This window comes from Amblyomma mixtum, chromosome 4 (genome assembly GCF_055824585.1).
Source record: "Amblyomma mixtum isolate Tamu chromosome 4, ASM5582458v1, whole genome shotgun sequence".
NCBI classification, from domain to species: Eukaryota; Metazoa; Arthropoda; class Arachnida; order Ixodida; family Ixodidae; genus Amblyomma; species Amblyomma mixtum.
The window spans coordinates 120,977,875-121,000,850 of record NC_143015.1 but is presented as its reverse complement, the minus strand read 5'-3'; the positions used below and the strand labels follow the sequence as shown (position 1 = coordinate 121,000,850).

At 47.3% G+C, this 22,976-nt stretch overlaps 2 protein-coding genes across 4 annotated transcripts; both read left to right on the top strand.

Annotated features, from left to right (window-relative positions):
- The first annotated feature begins 7,487 nt into the window (after positions 1-7,487).
- LOC149348100 (pleckstrin homology domain-containing family A member 8-like) lies at positions 7,488-10,149 on the top strand. Of its 2 annotated transcripts, none has more exons than XM_089587922.1 (2): positions 7,488-7,547; positions 8,028-10,149. In XM_089587922.1, the coding sequence occupies exon 2, from the start codon at positions 8,069-8,071 to the stop codon at positions 8,789-8,791; it is 723 nt and encodes a 240-aa protein (XP_089444048.1). In that variant the 5' UTR covers positions 7,488-7,547; positions 8,028-8,068; the 3' UTR covers positions 8,792-10,149. The 2 variants fall into 2 exon arrangements, with proteins under 2 accessions (XP_089444048.1, XP_089444049.1); XM_089587923.1 differs by lacking the exon at positions 7,488-7,547 and adding an exon at positions 7,566-7,696.
- Positions 10,150-11,056: 907 nt separating this feature from the next.
- On the top strand, positions 11,057-21,598 carry Cox10 (Cytochrome c oxidase assembly factor 10). 2 transcript variants are annotated; one of them, XM_089587919.1, is made up of 7 exons: positions 11,057-11,131; positions 12,380-12,494; positions 13,848-14,151; positions 15,599-15,723; positions 17,285-17,355; positions 18,349-18,581; positions 21,109-21,598. In XM_089587919.1, exons 2-7 carry the CDS (start codon positions 12,393-12,395, stop codon positions 21,546-21,548), a joined length of 1,275 nt encoding a protein of 424 aa, XP_089444045.1. In that variant the 5' UTR covers positions 11,057-11,131; positions 12,380-12,392; the 3' UTR covers positions 21,549-21,598. The 2 variants fall into 2 exon arrangements, with proteins under 2 accessions (XP_089444045.1, XP_089444047.1); XM_089587921.1 differs by lacking the exon at positions 11,057-11,131 and adding an exon at positions 11,247-11,393.
- Positions 21,599-22,976: the final 1,378 nt, after the last annotated feature.

Sequence of the window (22,976 nt, the reverse complement as noted above, 5' to 3'; positions counted from 1 at the left end):
AGCTCCGTAAAGGCTTTGCTTTCGCTTTTTGTTTTTCTAGGTTCCCATGAATAAATAGTTTCATTCGCAGATAACATAGCCGCAAAATAAGCCCGCAGAAATAAAAATATGCACGGACTATTTCCTTCTACGGACTACTACGTATTACTCCGCCGAAGGCAGAGCGGCAAGCCGCCACGGGACTGGGTGAAAGGCACTCCACGCGTTGGTCGACTCCGCCCACCGTACGGGGGAGAATTAAAAAAAAAAGGCGGGAGCCGGACGTTAATTCGATTTAATTACGGAAATCGGCCACACAGGGCAATAAATCGACATTTCTAAGAATGCTCGGAACGTGCAGATCGAGTTCCCGCGGCAAAAAGACGAGTTGAGATTCCTCTTCACTGCACCTTTAAGGCAGACGATTGCGTGTTTGCATCTTGCGCGGCTGAACCAGGCAAGTACTGTTCACAAACTTACCGAGACAAAAGTTACCGCAATATTCAAGTTCTGTGTGCCGTTTCAGCATAGACGAGCCAGCAGTTGAGAGAGAGAGAGATAAAGTGAGGGGGAAAGGCAGGGATGTTAACCAGAAAGGTTTCCGGTTGACTACCCTGCACTGGGGAAGGGAATGAGGGGATAAAAGGGAAGAGAGAAGGAACGAGAAGACAAAGTCACAATCTAGCAAGCAAGGCAGACTCTCGGAAAGACAAAACAGTGCCTTGTGAGCCTTGGAAGGTAGTTGGCTGTTGTGGCCACGGCCGAGGTTGGGCCACGGGCCCTCTGTGAAAGGGAGGGGATAATCGCTAAATGTTGAGCAGATTCGGTTCACAGATCACTAGAATGGGAAGCGGTTGTGTCTGAAATCCGGGACTGGAGCCCACGGGCATTCCACTGAAAAATAAAAACTTGCCTGACTTTCTTCCGAAAAAATAGTTCCGGGGGAGCCATGGTGTCTTCTATTGTAGAGCTGCAAGAACTGGCTGTAGCGCGTCCAGTACTTGCAAAGCGTTGTGTGCTACTGGTGTGCGTAAGCTGGACAGCAGAGCACGCATGACATTCATCAGTGACGTGAGGATTGGAATCACTTGCATAACTTGGCCATGGTCGGAATCATGCCTTTTGCCCAGATCAGTCGTAGGTGTCGCAGACATGGGGTGCGGCAAAGTACCTGACGCAGTGCGCGCTCTAGGCTTTGGTAGTGGTGGCCACGTGGTATCAGACGCAGCAGGTCGTGAGTCACCAGTCGCCGGGCTTTCCTGATCTGTTGTCGGTGAAGGCAGACAAACTGCAGTGCCGCTTGGGGTCTTGAGGCGAAAAAATTTTTAAAAGTCTTCACGATAAAGATGCACAATACTGTATATAACATTGGCGACATCAACAAGCAGCCAATACAATTCCTTGATACTTGTGGTAGCTTTCGTCTTACAGTTGAGGGTTTCCAAAATAAACTCGCCTTGACTTGTGATGAAGTATACAACAGCTATGTCTTGCCGGTACTCACCTATGGGGGAGAAACATAGGGGCTAATGAAAAGGGTTGAGCGGAAGTTAAGGACAACGCAGCGAGCTATGGAAAGAAGAATGATAGGTGTAACGTTAAGAGATCGGAAGCGGATGGAGTGGGTGATTAACCTAGTCGAAATCAAGAGTAAATAAGCTTGGGCAGGGCATGTAATGTGAAGGCAAGATAACCGCTGGGTTACAGAGTGGATTCCAAGAGAAGGAAAGATAGCAGGGGGCAGCAAAAAGTTAGGTGGGCAGATGAGGCTAAGTCTTAGTTTCTGAGGATAAGGTGGTTGCAGCTGGCTTTTTTCGACACAAACCCCCAAAGGCTGTGTGAAATACTTTCTCTGGGGAGCACGTAGTCTGCATGCAAGCTTCCGAAAACCAATCAGTAGTTTTACGAGCTCCTGGCTCGGGTAGAAGAGCACATCCCAATCTAGGCGGGTAATCAGTCCAAGGAAAGGTGCCTGCAGTAGTATTGAGACACCCTTCGAGCAGGCAATGTTTTCACTTGCAGTCCTCACAGTGAAACCTTCAACCATAGCGACGCTGGCTTCATCCGGAACTGTTGTGTGCGATGTCGTTGTTGCACAGTGATTCTTTAAGTCGTTTACTGCCTGGCCAGAAACTTGTTACCAGTGGCAGGCATGGCGGGGCTCTGTGGAGCTGGAAGTAGCTGCCTTGCGACGAATGATGTCGAGCTCTGAATGTTGCTCTGGTCGGAGGCAGCAACGATGCCAGTCTTTAGCTTCTTTTAGCATTTAGAAACTTCAACGCAAGATGCCAAACATCGGGTCACTAGACATTTTTCGTGTGAGCACGAATCGGAACTTCTTCACAGTTGGTAAGTGATGAATGCACCTCACATCTGGTTGGTTTGGTTTGGTTTATGGGGTTTAACGTCCCAAAGCGACTAAGGCTATGAGAGACGCCGTAGTGGAGGGCTCCGGAAATTTCGACCACCTGGGGTTCTTTAACGTGCACTGACATGGCACAGTACACGGGCCTCGAATTTCTCCTCCAAAGAAATTCAACCGCCGCGGCCGGGATCGAACCCGCGTCTTTCGGGACAGCAGCCGAGCACCATAGCCACTGAGCCACCACGGCGGCGCACCTCACATCTGACGTGGTCGCAAAGGCGTGGTAAGCTTCCTTGCTTAAAAATTTGCTTCCAGCCGGGCTTTCGTTCCTCAGGTATTCGATATGAGCAAGGGAAGAAACTTCAAGCCATTCTAATCTGGGGTTGTCTGCGTCCGTGAACTGACGGGCGTCAGCGTTATTGCAGTGGATGTGTTGTTGGCCATTGCTGACGTCCATTATTGTGAACCACTTCTATATCATTTTGAATCTAATTGTGGGCCCTGCTGAAGCGAAGTCCACATGTGTGGCTGGCCTGACCTTTGAGGTAGCTAAGCACGGCAGTTACAAGAACTAGAAACAACTGAACCGCTGACCTGACGTTCACTTTTCTATATGTTAGATGGATGCACGTGCTTTCGGGTCAAGAACCTTACTGGCTTCACTATCGAGTTTTTCTGCATTCTGTATAGACTTCTGACATCTCCTTATGGGATCTGCTTTACTTAGCCGAAGTCCTTAGCCAGGAACTGTGACCTCATATTTTTTATGATGTGACTTTGGTCGAAAGAAAGCTCCGTAGGGGGATTGGCATCGTGCGATGTCTGTATGTTCGCCTTGCCTCCGCACAGAATACCATTGCCGCGACATTCTTATGGTTGTCGGTCATCAGCCAGATGATGTCGAATCCTACTTCGGCCGTCATCTTGAGCACGTGGCATACAATTACAGCCAGTTGTTCTCCTGTACAGCCTCTGATAAAAAAAATACGCCTCGGGTATCTTAAACCTTTCGTGAAGATCACACAGCAAAAACAAAAAGCACAAAAGGTAGTTCGATAGGACCTCGCCTTCTGAACTGGGACCGATACCTTGAAAGTTCGGGGCTCACGTCAACGTCATCCACAAATGCATCTCTTTGCTTGTTGTAGATCAGCTTATCCCGAATCCTCATCTCGTCTCCTACAAGACCGCACACTTTCAACTAAGGCGTGTCCAGATTTTATAGTTCTGCTTCCAGGCGTCTACGGACTACACATTAACTCCAACTTCTCCGGCGACTGTTCCAGTATACTTCTGTAGAATGCTTTGACATGGTAGTCGGAGGAGTCCCTTGGACCTCGTATGTCCAGATTTTCTAGTTCTGCTTTCAGGTGGCTACGGACCTGGCCATTAAACCCAACTTCTCTGGCGACTGTTCCAGTATATTTCTGTAGAGTGCTTTGACATGGTAGTCGGAGGAGTCCCTCGGACCTCATACGCTCGTAGGTCTTTGCGGACAGGTGTCAAAAAATGATATAGTGTCTGATTTTTGTTTCAGACCACTGTGGTTTCTTTTCTTTATAATTCTTCACTTGGTCTCGAAGTAGCACTACTTTTGCACTTCCGTCTTCTGCATCGGCGCCAACTTCAAAAAATGCACTGACCAAGCAGCTTTCCTTCAGTTTCTGAAGCTCTTGCTTGTACGCCTCCACTGTTCTGTTCAGTCTGTCACTTTTCGCTCTCAGGGTGCGTTCTTTTTGTCGCCAACGTTTGTGCTGGACGTGAAAACTTAGAGAAGAGGGTGTTGGCACTGTTTGTGTTTGAAGCGACCCAAGCAACCACAGATATCCGTCGGACGTACGAGCTAGATCCGAACGTCCTTTGCCGAGATCGGACGTCCATAGGACGTACGAACACAATCCGATTTCGGATATCCGTATTCGTACATCCGCCGGACGTACGGACAGTGTCCACTTTTGTATATCCGCATGAGAGACGAGGTGGACGTCCGAAGGATGTAAGGTCGAGTATTTTCCCAGGCCATGAGTATGAACGTTTTTTATTTCACAGAAAATTCGAGTCTTCCGTGTATGTATACTGTTTTATTTGCATCAGTTGGAAGGTTTGACGCGAAGACGTTTGTAAATTGGTACAATTCCACACCATAATTCCACTCCTACCTGCAGTGCAAGAGCCGCCAACGAGCTAAATTTATCTAAGAGGAGAAGCAGGTGTTACAGAATTTTGCAAGAATTCAATGACTAGTTTTATATTTATAAAAGTTCTCCAAATTAGAGGAGTTGCGCGACATGTCCACTGTTTTGCTAGCTAAACTTGCCATTGAAGCCATTCGTAAGCATCAAAACTCCCGTGCATTCTGCTATCACCATCATCATAGATGTCAGTTCGCGGTCAGACCAATTCAATCCATCAGTACGGCTCCGTAGCGCTGTTGTTGATATGTCGCGTAGTGTTATAAAATGTGGCTTTGTTCGGTCTGTGGACGAAAGTTGTATGTAACTTAAGCAATTCGAAAGATACGGGAAGCGCCTGAAGCTCTTCTGGAACACCGGAATCCCGTACTGCGTCGACCTTGGTGTAAAGAAGGCTTAGTGCACATATGATTGCCTACGAAGGTATGTATCCAGTACACTTCTTGGAACTTCGCTTCTAGGACAATGCAGCATGCTCATATAACATTCGTTCACAGGACAATGGGAGCAGTAAGCGCGAGGAGATGGCTTCCCCAAGTGTGTGCTGTTCTCACAGTTTCGGGAGCCTACATCACACAGCTGCGGGAGCCCTCAACTCGCGCGACTAATTCCCACTCCTCTTCAAAGTTGCGGGACGGAGTGTTTTCGCATCTTGTTAATTTTTAAGGCATCGCTATGTTCACTGTGCCTATATAAAGAGTGACAACGCGCGAAAGGCAGACCATAGGAAGCACGTGTAGTTCGCAGTGGTTCGCAACGGAAGCTTTGCGGCTTTCTGTGCACAGTCGCGTACAGTGCTGCGCAGGTTAGTGCCCTAAGGCCCATGAAAATAAATAAAGAACAGATACATTGTCAAATATGGTGTGGAAAAGTGAGAGCTGTTATTGCCTTATACTCATTGAGGTGTTTGTTAAAGTGCATTGTCTGTTATACTTGCAGCATTAAACACTTCTATTAATTGGTTCCAATGTTTTTACTTGGGCTACTGCATTGTGCTATTTGTTTCACATGACTGATGTTTGCCGCGTTCTTTTTTATTTCAGAAATCCTGTGGGTGGGAAGATTACGGATGTGTGTCCCAAGCTTGCCACATTTCAAGAGTCACATTTAAGAAATTTTCCGAATGTAACCAATTGTTCTGCTGATGTATCATCAACCACAATAAAATATGCGTGCTATGCATCAAATTGTTTTTGGTTTTATTGCATTGCGCGGAGTGAAAAAAGCACGCATGCACCATATATGCGAATATTCGAGAAAGATCCGCCAATGGACGTACTCAACTGGACGTCCGTCGGCGGGCGAACCGTATACCTTTGGCCACCTTTCGGACGGCCGACGGACGTCTATCGGCTGTTTGCGGATGTTCAGCGGACGTACAGAACATCCGAAATAGACCTCTGTCGGCCGTCCGAAGGATATCGGTGGTTGCTTGGGGACCTTTTAGCATGGACTTTAGTTTTTCGTTTCTTGTGTCCCACAGCTGTGACCGGTTTTCCGCCATGTAGCACAGATTCATGCAATGCGCCACTCGGTGCAACTATGTCATGTTCAATGTGGAGTGTGCTGCTTCTACCATCTGTAAATTTCCAGTTGGTTGGCCCCGCAGCATTTGATGATGTTGGTAGTTCACCGGGCAGTCGAACTGAAGGGGCTGCCTTGGGTTCTGCAATCACATCATCATCTTGCTCATCTTCACACATGCCTAACACGTACGCAAGGCACACTTGGCGAAGGCTCGCGCTTGCGTTTTTCTGCTCCACCTGGTCTCGCCGGACTTCTCCGTGCGCGGCGTTCTGGCAATGAACACACTAGGCACTGCACCTGGCTTCAGTTGACAGACTGTTTGAAGTGCAGGCTGCACACAACAGTGTAATCGGATGTTCCCACCCAATCCTTCCGCGCTATTGCTCCTATCCACCGCTCATGCGTAGCGCTGTCGGATGGTAGCTCATGTAATGAGACCCTGGGCCCCTTTCTTCGTTTGCTTGAGGTGCAGTTTGGGACGCAACAATAGCGCATTGCAGTTTACAAAACCGAATTTTTCTCAATACGCACAATGAACAAGTAAAACTGCCGCTCAAGTGCCAAAAGACCAAAACAATTGCAAGCAGCGAAAGGTAGCAATCGGCAAACGTGATAAACAGTGCTGCTAATAGGTCTGCCGACATAGTTTCACAAAAGATTTGAACTTCATTTAAAGAGGGTTTAAGTAGCCTATGAGAGAGCAAGTTAAATTTATTTGCGACTTTTTACCTTCACCTCTGCGTGCTTGGAGTTTCGGCTACTTTAACAGTCGAAAACACGCGGAAGGCGTCGTCTGCCACGGCGTGCGCGCGCGCGCACCACGACCGCGCGCAGAGTGCGCATGTGTTGCAAGTGGCAGCCACGTGGATCGCTAGCTATCGCCTTAAGTGGAAAGGAGAACAAAGGGAAGAGCAGCAAGTTTTTGGCACACCGGCAGGCATCTTTGCATAGAGTTAATATCATCATCAGCCTGACTACGCCCATTGCAGGGCAAAGGCATGGGCAAAGACCTCTCCCATGTCTCTCCAATTAACCCTGTTCTTTGCCAGTTGTGGCCACCGTAACTGTAACCGTATACCCGCAAACTTCTTAAACTCAAACTCATCCGCCCACCTAACTTTCTGCCGCCCCCTGCTACGGGAAGCGGCAGAAGTCGTTATTATGGCTTTTTTTATAGCTGATGTTTAGATTATCATAAAAACAAAACAAACATATTAAATAGCATGGAGGAATAAAGAAAAAACACATTAAATAGCGTGCTCGAACTGGCAAACGATGATGATGACCATAGCAGACGAACAGAGCAAACGAGCGCCCTTAACGGCCAAAAAGCTAACGAACGTTGGGGCACGCTGCCACGCTGCTCCATAGGTTAATGTGCAGGTCTGTATTTCAGTAGGTCTCGGAGGCAAGAAACTCTATGCTCGGAGGTGTGTGTCGTCGGCTGCTACCCTTTTACATCGGATCTGATAAAAATTCATGAGGTAAGCTGCGCGCAGCTGCGCCTTTTCAACGAGTTTCAGCTGCGGAATATCTTCAGAGTGCGCCCATCTGCAAGGAAGGAGGGGCGATCAAGTCGGCGCGCTTGACTTGCGGCGTGTTGTTAATAGTGTTATTCCCTTTCTTGCACACGGTGAGTAAAATATTCAGTTTTGCAAACCTGAATTCTCTGATCGCCGAAAATTCGGGCATGTTAAGGTCAGATAGAGGCTTTTTGACTACTTCTCCAACTTGTGTCGACAGAAACTCCACCCTCGGGAAGTGATCGAGCATTTTTCGGAAATGTGTGGCGCAGTTTATGGTGACATGCATATTTAGCACAACGACCGACGACGTCGGACAGCTCATACAGCTTTGTCAAAGTTAGCGGTCTTCGGCTCAGTACCGGTTTAGCAGGCAGTGGTCTCGGCGGATAGCGTAGGTGTCACTTCTAAAACACTGTGGCGTCGACATTTCTGACGCAGGTACGAAAGAGCACAGCCCTACCGCGCTCGCCACCGGAGCGATGACAACGGAACGCAAGTCCGGCGAGCAGAACCATGCGCCCGTGAGCGGCGGCCCACCTCCAGACTCTGACGGCATCGTCTCGCGCGAAGTTCAAACTTTCTTCTCCGTCATGAAATCCAGCTTCGTCCAGCTGAAGGAGCCGTCCGAGTCCAACATCGAGACGGCCGCTTTCTTGGACTGCTGCCGTTCCGTGCTGCCCGTGTTCAACGTCCTCGGGGCCACTGTATTCGCTCCTATCAAGGCCGACATCCAGGGAAACATTGACAAGCTAAGTGAAAAGTACAGCACAGACTCAACTGGCTTCGCCAAGTTGCTGGCCATGCTGCAGCAGGAAGTTGAGGAGGGCAGGAACGCCACCACCGGCCGAGCCATCGAATCTCTGCTGTGGCTCAAGAGGGCACTTGAGTTCATACTGCAGTTCCTCTCAGAGATCCACAGTGGAAACGAGAACCTGGCTGACTGTGCGAGCAAGGCATATGGCAGGACGCTGAAGCAGTACCACAACTGGCTTGTCCAGAAGCTGTTTTCTGTCGCCGTCCGGGCGATGCCTTCCATGAGGACCTTCAGACATGACCTGGCACCCAGTCCGAACGACGCATCACACCCTGACTACTCGAAACAGCTTCATGCCGACTGTGGGGAGTACGTGATTGCCCTTCGTTCGGTCCTGGAGACAATCAACCAATTTTACAAGGAACGAAATCTGGAACCAGCTTCTTAATATCTGCCTTCAAGTGCCTGCGTACTGTGCCTTGAAACAAAATTCTGCAGCCCACAATTGCTTTTATAGTTTCGATGCATGAATCTATACTTATCTTAATTTACATTGAATGCGATACCCGTATTGTTGTTAGGCTGTGATTGTTCAGATGTCTTTCAAGAGCACTAAGGATATCCGGGCGATGCCTTCCATGAGGACCTTCAGACATGACCTGGCACCCAGTCCGAACGACGCATCACACCTTGACTACTCGAAACAGCTTCATGCCAACTGTGGGGAGTACGTGATTGCCCTTCATGCGGTCCTGGAGACAATCAACCAATTTTACAAGGAACGAAATTTGGAACCAACTTCTTAATATCTGCCTTCAAGTGCCTGCGTACTGTGCCTTGAAACAAAATTCTGCAGCCCACGATTGCTTTTATAGTTTCGATACATGAATCTATACTTATCTTAATTTACATCGAATGCGATACCCGTATTGTTGTTAGGCTGTGGTTGTTCAGGTGTCTTTCAAGAGCACTAAGGATATCCGGGCGATGCCTTCCATGAGGACCTTCAGACATGACTTGGCACCCAGTCCGAACGACGCATCACACCCTGACTACTCGAAACAGCTTCATGCCAACTGTGGGGAGTACGTGATTGCCCTTCGTTCGATCTTGGAGACAATCAACCAATTTTACAAGGAACGAAATCTGGAACCAACTTCTTAATATCTGCCCTCAAGTGCCTGCGTACGGTGCCTTGAAACAAAATTCTGCAGCCCATGATTGCTTTTATAGTTTCGATACATGAATCCGTACATATCTTAATTTATATCGAATGCGATACCCTTATTGTTGTTAGGCTGTGGTTGTTCAGGTGTCTTTCAAGAGCACTAAGGATATTTTTCGACGATTTTAATCCAATGCGTGGCATATACTTCAGACGGTGACCCTGTTTCAGATAGTTTCAGGGATCAGATCTATTATCTTATAGTGCTTTCAAGATCATTTTATTATTGTTTGATTGTGCATGCCTTCGCATTTTTCAGCACTTGACAACACGCGCTTTCAGGGTAGCTTTTTATGGGTTACAAATGAAGCGAGGCATTCTGCTGCATTGAAGTTCATGTACTGAAAGCTGACTCATTTGTTTAATTTTATATTTAAAGCATGGAGAAGCCTGCAGAGAGCTTTTATGGACCCGGTGTGCAATATGGCTTATTTTCTATGTTTGTTAGAGATCGGTGTTGCACATAGCTACATCCCTCAAGTGCTATCGCAGATTTTTAAGGTCAGTTACTTATGGAAATATTTTAAGACCAAATTGCTGTTTATGCTCTTTTTGTGCAATAAACATATTTTTACCACGTTGCTTGCTTTCTCTCCGTTAATACTTCCATGGCATATGAGAACTGAGAGAAGATCTGGTTTATTACCATGAGTTTAGTCTAACTGGCAAAGTGCACCATCAATTAAAAAGGCTCTGTGGTATGAGTGCATGGTGCCTGTATTGCTAAAAAATTCTGTAATTCCATGAAAGTTTTACATCATCAACAAGCATCATTAGTACCACCCTGGGAGCAGATACTGGTGTAAATTTTTGACAAGGCCTTATAACTAATTCCAGCTATGATGGAGCTCTCAGCTCGCGCGAGCAAAATACTGAGTTCCGCAGCTCGGAACATTACTTTGAACAAGCTTGTCATATTTTTGAGCGATAAGCGGATGTTACTGTAGCTCCAAGTCGCTCCTTCAGGCCATTGATAACAGCGCCGAGCGTCGAAACTTCTATCGTCTTTTCACCTTTGCTCAGGATATCAGTTCCCTTTATTCACGGCATCACACAGGGAACATATCCGAGTCATTTCTCAGGCCACTGAACCCTTGCACTGACCGGCGACTCCTCCACGTGCCTGAAGCGCCAACCTGTCCCTGGAGCAGGCCAAGCAGGCTTCGGAAGCGGCACTGCCAAGAACGTGCACTTACTCAATAAAAGCTTCTCTCTTCGGTTCTTTCCACGACGCATGACAGTCGCCTAAATTACGTTTTAACCATGGTATGAAATGGCACGAAACCCGTGGCATCAACAAAAATTACCGGGCAGCCAAAAACAAAGCAACGAAACCAAAACCAACGTTAAGAAAAACTTTCTAAATAACTGCATAATTGTGTGCAGTTTCTGTAAAAACAAAAAGTAACGAGCTGTAAAAAGCCTTAACAAATGTTCTTTTTTTATTTTTTGCAAACGTAATTTTCATTATCACCATTATCGTAATCTCAAGCCCGTCATGGCGACGTCAACAATTTTTTTTGTTCTCCTTTCAGCGATGCGGCAGCGTGGTCGCGGTCACCGGTAATTCATTCTTTTACTACCGTGTGAAATGTGCGATCCCGCGCGCATAAGTGTCAGGCAGTGCACATCGGTGCTTTGTTTCACGTTTGCACGTCTGTTTCACAGAGCCTTACCGTGACGCTGGATCGCCGCAATATTCGGCGCATCGGTGGTCTGCTGCACACAGATATGCTTGTGACAATTCATCGATTGCTCTTGAACCCGATATCAGTCGCATAGTTTTGTCAGGGCGTAACTGTTCGACGTGACACGACCGCTGTTGGTTCGTTCACTTTTGTTGTGTGTGTTCGGCGTATGCGCACCGATGCGCTAGTTCTGACCTTGCTAGCTGACCTTTGCCCGGTTTAAAGGGTCACCGTGTCAAAAAATCCCACTTTTACTAAGACGGACGCACCTTATGCCATCGTATTGCTCTGTTTACTAAGCATGCTTTCGCTTGTCGCAGCATACGCACTCGATTGCTGAATGGCTTACCATATATGACATCACTTCACGCGGTGACTACCGATCAGCCAGTGCCGGCTGGATTGTAGCCATTGCGAAATTTGCGGAAAACATTCATTGTGGACCCTGTCGGTACAATCATTCATTAAGCCCGCAACCGCTTGCAACAACCGTACTCCAAGAGTTGCCTGCGGGGGGAGGCGGGGGCGGTTATTCATAAACCAACAAGTCGGCTGGGACCAGCTGGAAGCAGTTTGAAAAAGTCCCGCTTATTCATATCTTGCCTTGCATGTACCGAGTCAACAAAAGCGCTTGTTCGAGTTTGTTAGCCTAGCCTTAATTCTATACTGATTGATTATAATTCTTGAATCTTGGAGCAGAACAAAGCATGTTTCCAACCGAGCTGCATTTTGCAAACTTTAATGGTTATGCGAGCAATTTTCTGGTAGATTTGCATTGCATGTACGGCTGAAACTTATCAACATTTACGTTGTATGCAATTTTCTCAAGAAAATATGCAGTCTCTTCAACTTAGTTCAGCTTTCTTCATGTGGGTCGATGAAAAAAAAAAAGAGCAGGATGCCGTAATGAAGGGCTCCGGAAATTTCAACCCCAGGTGGTCGAAATTTCCGGAGCCCTCCACTACGGCGTCCCTCATAGCCCGAGTTGCTTTGGGACGTTAAACCCCAATAAACTAAACTGTGTTTGTACATACATGGGCCCACCCATCTCTGGGGAGGTGTGCATATATGTGCATTGTGTACTCAGTTGAGGAGTCGAGTGTCCAATGAAAACTGCTTGCAGGTGACAGCTGGGCATGTTGTGCCTAGCCATGCTGGCCCTGCCTAGCCTGGCACGAACCCAGCTCAAGACCAGGGGCAGTGTGCGGTACCTGCGCAGTGTCTACCGGTCGCACCATGTAAGCTTAATAACAGCTACTTTCAAAGTTTTCAATATATGCTCTAATAAGCAGGTGCCAGAAATATATGCTGCCCAGTAGTAGTGGCGCCATCTAGCCATCAATAACTGCACTAAGAAGCTCTTGGTGCCATCTACAGCATTCTACCACAAAAGTCAAGTTGTTCCTGTGTATACACTGCTCAATTTTATTCGCTTGAACAGCACCACAGCACAAGCATAATCAATGACGCCGTATGTTCTGACCATCACGTGCACCCTCTATTAGCATTGTTCAATTGGCTGGCTGGCTTTTGACATGCATTGTGGGCTTTATTCTCGAATGATTGCCTCTGGACTGACTGTTTGTGACTGCAGAGCAAAAGTGGTCAGCGGGTGGGAACAGACTTTCTGCTGACGTCACAAGGTGCATGAATGACTGTGTTTTCCTTTGCATCCTTGCAATATTGCACTCAAATGTAGTGCAGTGTGTGTTTGAGGGCCCGTTTGCTCACAAGGAAATGCACATATACACGGCGTATTGCTTAAAGGTGCACTGAAGAGGATTCTGAACTTGTCTTTTTGCCGCGGGAACTCGATCTACACGTTCCTAGCATTCTTAGAAACTGCAACTTATTGCCCTGTATGGCCGATTTCCCTAATTAAATCGAATTAACGCCCGGCTCCCGCCCTTTTTTTTGAATTCTGCCTCGTACGATGGGCGGAGTCGACCAACGCGTGAAGTTCCTTTCAGCCAGCTCCGTGGAGGCTTTGCTTTCGCTTTATTTTGTTTTTTAGGTTTCCATGAATAAATAGTTTCATTCGCAGATAATATAGCCGCAAAATAAGCCCGCAGAAATAAAAATACGCGCGGACTATTTGCTACTACGGACTACTACGTATTACTCCGCCGATGGCAGAGCGGCAAGCCGCCACCGGACTGGGTGAAAGGCACTCCACGCGTTGGTCGACTCCGCCCACCGTACGAGGCAGAATTCAAAAAAAAGGGCGGGAGCCGGCCGTTAATTCGATTTAATTAGGGAAATCGGCCATACAGGGCAATAAGTCGCAGTTACTAAGAATGCTAGGAACGTGTAGATCGAGTTCCCGCGGCAAAAAGACAAGTTCAGATTCCTCTTCAGTGCACCTTTAAAGGATGATCCCTTAGCTGAACAGATTGGATTGCAAGAGAAGGCAAGTGTAGGAGGGCGCGAAGGAGGTTAAGAAGTTTGCAGGGTTAAGGTGACCACAGATATGGGAGGAGAAGCCTTTCATTTGGTGGGGATAAGGCTGGACTGATGATGATGACAGTCGTGGTGTTTGAGGGCAATGACTCGCACTGCTGTCTGATTGCAAACGGGCTTTGTTGGTGCAGGTTCGACAGGCGAGCACAACGGTGTCACCTAAGGTTGCCATGGAAGAGGTCAAGGCTGGGGAAGAGCTGACTCCCGTCGCTTGTGCTGAGCCCCCGGTGCTGTTTGTAGCCAGGGCAGGCCGGCTGATGAGCGTCCCAGAAGCTGCAATCAGCCATGGCACAGACATCATCCTGTCTCCTCCTCCGCCGCCTGTTCAGCCAGCCCCTGCTGCTGCAGAGCCCATGGAAGAATGGCACCGGCGGCAGCTAGACGTTGCTCGGCTACCCCACTACTACATGGCGCTGAGCAAGATCCGGCTCACAGGTAAGCGGAGGGCACAAAGGCTAACGAAAAGACCTGCCACGGAGTAAAGATTATAAGGAAGAATTAACCGTCTTTCTTGAAAGTTGTGACCCTACAACTGAACACTGTAAAATGCTATAGTGTGCAGTATAATGACAGCAAATTTTGCAGCTTGTTAAGTAGATTATTTTGCAGAAGCGAGTGCAGCCTAGAATCTCAGTGCTGCTGGGAGCTTGGTGCATATTTGTGTAAAAGTGTATGAGTGCTGTCAAAGCATGTTTGCAAATGAAAGGTTGTTAACCGTCGGTTGAAGCTGCTTCAAAAAAAGATAAGAAAAAAATTCCTTCTCGTCATATAGTTTATCATAATGATGGTACATCAGGCTAGTTGGTGCTCAAATATTATTTTGGGAATGCTTGTCCTTGTCTATCGCCCTGTGACATTGTTATATTTTACCATCCAGAAATGACATTCAGGTCACCATTTTGGTGGGTTGGCTGTTTTCAATTGTACAAAAACTATTGGGGCTGACAGCGGCACCGCAAGTGTAAGGTATTAGATGGTCAGATGGCCATAAAGTTTTCTGCATAGCTACAATGCGCGTCCTTTTGGTTTCACACAGTTTGATAATCCTGGAGGCTCTAGACTCAGCGGCCAAATGGCAGTGTTCACGTGGCTGCTGTGCAGGAATTATTGAGGCGGAAGCCTTTAATGCCTCATCGTTGTAAGCAGAAGTTGTCGACAGAAATGTCACGCTTTTCAGTTGGTCAAAATGGTCGTGACGTAACAGTGCGCGAATTTCAAACGGGCCAATTGTACTTTGGCTAGTAATCATGCAACCAATTAAAAGGATCGTATAGTGATGCTCCAACTAAGTGGAACTGAGTTTAGTTCATTGCTTAATTAACCAATTAGCCTAATTAAGCTTTCTAGACAGACCAGATAAATAAATAAAACCGAAAAGGAATTTGGTACAGTTCGGGAATCGAACCAGGGTCTCCGGAATGCGAAGCGAGCACCGTAACCACTCCGCCATGCCAGCTGGATGGTTTGGAATGAACAAAGGCGCCTCTAGTGAATACGCTGTCTTCATTCACTCCCATCTTCCTCCCTTCCCTTACTGCGAGGTTCAGGTGTCCACCAAGATATGCCAGACAGATACATTTCCTTTCCTCAAAAACTAATTTACTGACAAGCAAGACTTAGAGCCGAATGGGCGATGGTGTTCTGTGGACTCCCTGGCAGCGTTGCAAGATGCTATCATGTTCCACACTCAGAGGCGAACCTAACCTTAACATCGTAACCACACATCAGTGACACAAGCAGCAACACTGTGCTTGAGGCTCAAGCCTCTCCTCACTTTAGGTCAACAAAGCGCCCCCCTGAATTTTTACTCTCCTCTTGAAATTGGTTCCTGTTGAGCACATTCCTCGGATGCCTTCAGAGGTCCTCTGCTGCCCGTGTGCAGGCCTGGTGGTGACAACTACCCTGGCAGGCTATGCCATGGCTCCCAGTGCCTTTGATCCCTGGGTGGTACTATTCACCGTAGCGGGAACTGCGTTTACCTCGTGTGCTGCCAACGCCATCAACCAGGTATGTGTGTGTGTGAGCAACGCAGAGCTTTTGAGCAAAAACTCATTTTGGAGTTATCATACGTGTGTTTGAATAAAGGCTGAACTCCATGTACGCGAAGCGAAATGCCCGTGTCACTTGTCGTGTCGCTCGGATCTGCACTCACAGAAAATTTCGCTCGTCGCCCGGAAGTTGCTAATGCGATTAGCCAATAGCAGCTGATCCGGCAGCGTACGTCACTACCGAGCCTCTTGCTTCACCATCGATTCGTCGTTGTCGCTACGCTGTGCCCCACGTTCACGGCAAACTAAATGCGCACGAAGCTTTCGCTTTGTCTGAACTTGCCTCAACCACAAAATTTTAGTGATAAAACACCCCAGATTTTCAGATTGCTTGTGTTTACTGTGCTGCTAGGCTTTGCGAGTACCGTATTTACTCGCATATAGGTTGACCTTTTTTTTTCAGAAATGTTGCCCATATTTGGTTATCGACCTATATTCGTGACGCAGGTCTTCATTATCATCATGCGGGAGCATACAGTGAATCGGTGTGTGTACCCGCATTGCTCTTTCGCTCATTTCTGTGGTCTTATCGTGGTGGACAGCTTAGGAAGCAGTATATTTTGGCGTTCTGGGCAGGAGCGGTGATTGTAAAGCACGGGAAGTTTTGGAGGCGTACCACATAAGAAAAAGAGGAAAAAGTTGTGTCAGCGATACATCTGTGAACCTTTTTAAAGCTGAGATTTCATATCTTGAACGGTTCTCTTTATTGCACATCAGGTTTTTTTCTGCGCATGCCTAGGTTTCTGTATATTTGCTCGCTTTTCAGAGATTAGTCAGATGAAATGTGTGCTTGTCCTACGTCGTATATGCATGTTTTTCAAAAGGTATGGGTCGACTTATATTCGAATAATTTTTTTTTATTTCTCGGCGAGCCCAATGTATAGGGGTCAACCTATATTCGTGGTCGACCTATATGCGAGTAAATACGGTATGCGTCGTTTGACGTCAGAACGCGCGCGAGGTTCAAACAGGTGTGCGCTCCGCGTTCAGGCAACATGGCAGCACCCGTGACAATGACATGCAATGACAAAGCTGTGAACACATTTTATTTGGCATTTTTCTGCCCAAAATTTTAATCCTTGCAAATAATGTGACTCTTGCTATAGGCGCAAACAGCTTTGTGGTGTATTATGCCAGCAGCACTGATCGTCGTCTCCATTTCGTGTTCGCGTTGTCGCAACGCATGGAGCTTGGCCGGTGCACGACGGAGCGACAGCCAGCCGTCGTTGCTGTGTCGCCTTGTCGTGTCGCTTGCTTTTTCGCGTACATGGAGCTCAGTCTTAAATGAGTAAGCTTTGTTCACTTCTGTCAGAAATGACAGAGAGCCGTGTTTACAAGGGCTGAATTTTGAAAACATTAGAAAACCATGCTGAAGCCCCCCCCCCCCCCCCCCCTTTTTTTTTGACAAATAAAAGGGAGAAGAAATGCATGGTTTACATGGGACCGCCCTCCCCACCCCCAAGAGTGACCCATAAGTCTGCCCCTGCAAGTTTTGTGCTATTTTTCTGCCTCTGGCGCAGTTCCTAGAGGTGCCGTACGACTCCCAGATGAACCGGACTAAGAACCGAGTCCTGGTGCGGGGTTTCCTCAGGTGAGTGCTGCCCCACTTGCCTGTCGAGCTTGTGTGACGATGAGCGATCAGCCAGGAAGAAGAGGAGGAAAGCCGCAGGGTCTCTGAGAGAAAGGAGGAAAGGGCTCAAACTGTGCGATGAACTGCACGATAGCCTCGTACTTGTTTGCATGCTGCTGTGGAATTGTCACTGTTGGTCTGAATCCTTGCCTTCGCCTTCGGTGACGTTTGATCAACAAGAACAGAATTAGTGAGAAAAAATGACCTTAGGTGAGTTACATGCTCTGAATCTGCAGATAGTGGTGCCACCTGCATGTTGACATGCGTTCTCAAATCTGCACTGGCTAGCCCAACAGAGCAGTGTTGTCTTGTGTTCAAGCCCTGTTGGAGAAGTTGAGAGGGAGCGCATTGCCAGCATCATTTCCTGGCCAGTGCGAGGAGGATGATTCGACTTTAATGTTGCTCGGGCCCTGTGGCTAGGTCTGCAAGAGGTGTTGTCACAGGAACCTGTTGCAAAATCGTGGTTTGAGCTAGTTGGTACATCTTCACAACTTCACCAGCACTGCGACGAGGAACAAAGACAGAGAAGGAAGGACAGGGACAAGCGCTACTAAAAACTGAAAGTTTATTTGAAAAAACACAAATTATATGCTCACAACTGCTGCGCTACTAACAACTGAAAGTTTATTTGAAAAAACACAGGTTATATGCTCACAACTCAGTTGTAGCATATAATCTGTGTTTTTTCAAATAATCTTTCAGTTGTTAGTAGCGCTTGTCCCTGTCCTTCCTCCTCTGTCTTTGTTCCTCGTCGCAGCGCTGGTGAAGTTGTGAGGAACCTGTTGGAGTCCTTGAGTGGGATCGGGGACTGAAGCTGAAGCCTCCCACCACCAGGCCATCTGCTTCCAGAATGTGTGATCGTGCTGTAACGTTTCTCTTTTGAATGGCAGCAGCCTATGCAGGGTCCTGGGAAAAGCTGTGAACTGCCTGTCCCCATCTTTTTTTTTACCACAGCCCTCTGCACGCGGTGGGCTTTGCAGCTGGCACGGCTGGCCTGGGCCTCTGGCTCCTGGCAGCGGGGGCCAACGGGCTGACGGCGCTTCTAGGCGGTGCCAACCTGGCACTGTACACGTGCGCCTACACCCCACTCAAACGCTGCTCCATTGCCAACACCTGGCTGGGATCGGTGGTGGGCGCCATCCCGCCACTCATGGGATGGGCTGCCTGCACGGGCACCTTGGATGCTGGTACGGACATCGTGCTTATGTGCCCTCATTCAGTGTACTGCCCATAGAGTTTCTTACTATTACCTAGAGGGAAAGCTGGCAGCCCATCTATGGGAGTTTGCATGGAGACCCCTCGAGACCACTTCAGCCACCATGGGCGCTTAAAGCATCACGGGGCGGTGAGCTACTTGTTGCGGAACTGCAACTTTTGGCCAAAAAAAAATAGAAAAATAAAGCTTTGATAAATACAAACGTCCTAACATTCAATATCTTGTCTAATGATTGCAACAAACGAGCAGCAAAGCGTTTAAGTGCAAAGTCTGCCCAAAATAAGAGACGACCCGCTCTCCTATTGGCCTAGTAATGAAAACTATAAAAACTAATCTTTCGTAATTAACAGGTGCACTTTTAAAAGTAAATATGTTTTCAAAAAAAATGTTGTTGCTTAAACCCTATAAGAGGTTTTTAATGGCATTTCAGAAAAGTGAAACCTTTTATTGGCGTCGTGTGTTGTCGCGTTTTCACTGCTATGGGTTTTGCACACTGCGTTCGCGCGAAAGTCATCTGCGCACACACGAACAGAGTTTTCGGAATGAAACGTCTTAGTAGTGCCACTCCATGTTTCCGAAAAATTACGACTGTTCCGCAACAAGTAGCTCACCGCCCCATGATGCTTTGGGCGTCCATGGTGGCTGAAGTGCAGCGCCGCCAGCTTTCCCTCTAGGTAATAGTAAGAAACTCTATGGTACTGCCGATGACCCCAAGTCAAAAATGTTGTACTTATTTAATTTGGTAGCTACGGGGTACCTGATTATGTGGGCACCCTACCTACACACTTCAAGTAATGCAGAAAGTTGGGCGAGTTGTTAATACATGTTGAACTTAGCAAAGCGCAATTAAAAGACAGGCACAAGAAGAAGAAGCACACAGGACAAACGCTTGGTCACCAAGCGTTTGTCCTGTGTGCTTCTTCTTCTTCTTGTCCCTGTCCTTTAATTGCGCTTTGCGAAGTTCAACTACCTACGTACCCCATATGCACATTGTTGTAGGGGGACGGGAGCAAGTGGAAAGGGGTGATGATGATAGGTGACTCCTCGTTAAAGATAAAACAGTGCATTCGTGCAGGCAAAGTATAAATAAAGTTTTAATGACTATAAAGAAGTGTGAGAGAGCCCTCACTAGATGAAAAAATTATCACAGAATATGATTAAATTAAAATGTCATTGTTGATGCTACATCTTCTATAAATGAGTCCCATCATGTTTATACTTTGGAAAAAAAAAATAGTAGGGGTTTTAACGTAGTTAAACCGAGTAGACATGTGAAAGTATGCATTCATTCTTCAGTTGGAGGGGGCACACTTAAGCTCTGCTTTAATCCTTTGTGGGACAAAAGGTGGTGAGCAATGCACACTGCCTATTAAGGGTGGAATAGGCATGCCATTTAGGTAATTATGAAATGGAGAAAATTTGACATCTCTAGTACTAACGGTTCTCGGGGAAAAAGTGGGACATATGCGTCCCGTCACCCTGTAATTCTGAAATTGTGGGTCATATGTGTCCCCATGATTACTGAGAGACAGCCACTTCAGAAAAAAAAATTTATTTTTGTCATATGATGTGAACTTCGTGTAAGCTTACAAACAACAGATGAGAGAAAGTAAAAAAACCTTTCTTTGAAAAAAATAGTCAAGAAATGTTCATGCTACATCCACTCGCCGTTGACACTCGTACAACAGACATGGGCATGCCTGCAGCAGGCTACTTTCCGTTTTGAAAACGCAGGAAGCAAATTGGACAAAGAGGCTTCTACGGATTTTGCATGTGGATCGTGTTCCCACTTTTCTTGCTTTTGTCAAGCACAAAACATAAAAATAATATAAAACATGGACAAAATATATTGCTAAACAGTTGCGCATTACATGTTGCACAAATTTTTGACGAACAAGTAAGGGCAGGACCGAAAAACACAATGTATAAGACATTTAGAGACCCTTGTGTAAGAAATAAACTTTTGACACTTATTACTCCTCATTTACCAGCTAGAGAGCGCTCCAAAATCCTTTTTAAGACACATGCGCTGCTACGGTCCTACAGCACGTTGTTCTAACATCACCGTCCAGTGAAATCCTGCACTGCGCAAACTACAGCACCACGGCATTGCGTCGAGCAGCTGTTTCAGTTTCAGCTGCGGTCAGGTTGTGGTGACACCACAAGGTTACGTGGTGTGACGCCCTCCTCCCATTGGCTGCAGCTTACCGAGTTAATCCGAAAGCAGAAGACAAGATAAGTTTACAAGATTCTTGTTCGGGGTTGCACTAAAAAATGTTTCTGTACTCTGCTGCAACACCAGTGTTCTGCGACATTTAAGGAGTGGCCTAAGTGAGAGGATTCATTGTACAAAGCAGTTACACACTTAGCTCTTCTCAAGCCAGTCACAGCGGTGAAAGTATTACGAAAAAGCAGCAATCTTTAATTGGCTTCAGCCACAACCGTTTAGCACTGATCACTGTCTGAAAGCACTAACACGGAGCTGATAATGTCCGCAGGTGCCTGTGTCCTGGGAGCGATGCTCTACTCGTGGCAGTTCCCGCACTTCAACGCCCTCTCGTGGAACCTGCGACCTGACTACTCGCGCGCGGGCTACCGCATGATGTCCGTGACCCACCCCGAGTTGTGCCGGCGCACCGCGCTTCGGCACAGCGTGCTTCTCGCGCTGCTGTGTGGCGTGGCTGCGCCGCTTAGCGGACTGACTGCGTGGTCCTTCGCCGCCACCTCACTGCCTCTGAACGCGTACCTGCTTCACCGTGCGTGGCAGTTCTACAGTGAACCTGACAGTGCGACGTCGCGTGCCCTGTTTCGGCTGAGCCTGGTCTACCTGCCAGTCTTAATAGTGCTTATGCTAATCAGCAAACGGCGGGACGGTGGAAATGTGAAACCTGTAGCGAGCACTGGTGGGCCACGACTGCCAGCTGCCAGCAGTTCATGAGATCCGCAGTTTGATTTGTTAATTGACTTGGCTAAACTCGACTTCTGTGAGAAGACGTTGGACTCGCCTCAGGGCCCAACTGAAGCAGTGCAACTGCTGTAATGCATGGCGCCAAGAGTGGAAGAGAACAAGTTCGCTGGCCCCTAGGGCGATGCACCGCAGACGCTGGGCCTGCTAGCTGTTTGTCATCACAAGGAAGAAGAAGGCTGTCTCTAAGCAACGGACAAGTCGTAGAGCATTAAGTGCTCTGCGTGGCCTGCGTGGAGCTGACAAGGAGTCCGTACAGAGATTAGTGTCGCTCCAAGAGTGCCAGTAATGAAGCTGTGTGGCTCATGGTTCAGTGCAGGCCTGCAATACTGACTCTCTCTGCAGTGGCTTGGCCACTTTTGGAGCATTGACGAGTCAGGTACGGTTTCATGTTGTGTGTCCTGTGACACGAAATCACTGCTGTGTCTTCAGGGCCACAGTCTTGCCTCCGTTGACTTACAGATAGGAGTCACACCCGAACTGCATGTCTTGCTCACTAGTCTGGACGCACAAGTACTTAGCATTTCACAGGTGCAGTGATGGGTGTATTGACTGTCTGTTGGGCTTTTTGTTTACATGATCGATTGCTCTTTTGATCCGGTGAAAGCTTGCATGGTCGTGTCTGTGTAAGCGTGTAAGTAACTGTACATAGCGCCTAGGGCTGTACAGAAGAAAAAAAAACATTAATTTTAATGCTTTCTGCAAATCTGTCAGATTTCTTTCTGCTTCTTACACAGGGCGTCCGTCCATGCTGGAGGAAGTTGTTCTGCTCGCTGTAAGGCATAGCAGTGGTGTATGAATTGTGCTATCTTTTCCTGTGTGGAAAGTGCTTCTTGTTTTCATTTTCCTGTGATAGTTTGATAGGATCTTGCCCCAGAATCTTGTGTGCCATGCGTAGTTTAACGACGCCCGGCTTTTTCGTGGATTCTGTTGCGTTGTCATAGTGGCCTAAGGCCTTCTCTTTAACTAAACCGGAGTTTGCACTTTCGCAGGTAATCGAATATTGAGGTATTTATTGGGGAAATCTGGGGAAAGATGCAATGGAAAATAGGTTGGTCAGAAAAGCTATCTCAGTGGTCAAGCATTTCAGCTTGAAAACACTGCAGTTGCGTTTACTCTAACTGAAGAAACAAAAAAAGACACCGTGATGAAACTGGCACCGTGAGTCTTGATTCTGTGCAGCACAAGAAAATATGGTGCACTGCTTGCTTGCTAGCTGTTGGTGGCTTGCATTTGGGTGTTGTGTTCAAGAATTCAGTAAACAGTAATTGAACGAAAACCTGCTGGCTTAGCAAACTGGTGCACTTTCTGCTTTGCATTTGCAAGGCAGCAAGCACCTCTCTTGAACCTGGTCTGGATGTGTTATGTGAAGCAGTCAAAAGAGTGCAGAATAAAATTGAA

What these genes read in the sequence shown, in the direction of transcription:
- LOC149348100 (XM_089587922.1), top strand. Translation starts at nt 8,069, where the DNA reads ATGACAACGGAACGCAAGTCCGGCGAGCAGAACCATGCGCCCGTGAGC.
- Cox10 (XM_089587919.1), top strand. Translation starts at nt 12,393, where the DNA reads ATGTTGTGCCTAGCCATGCTGGCCCTGCCTAGCCTGGCACGAACCCAG. An exon ending in GTGTCTACCGGTCGCACCAT is followed by an intron (nt 12,495 to 13,847) that starts GTAAGCTTAATA and finishes TTGTTGGTGCAG; the next exon opens with GTTCGACAGGCGAGCACAAC. An exon ending in CTGGTGCGGGGTTTCCTCAG is followed by an intron (nt 17,356 to 18,348) that starts GTGAGTGCTGCC and finishes TTTTTACCACAG; the next exon opens with CCCTCTGCACGCGGTGGGCT.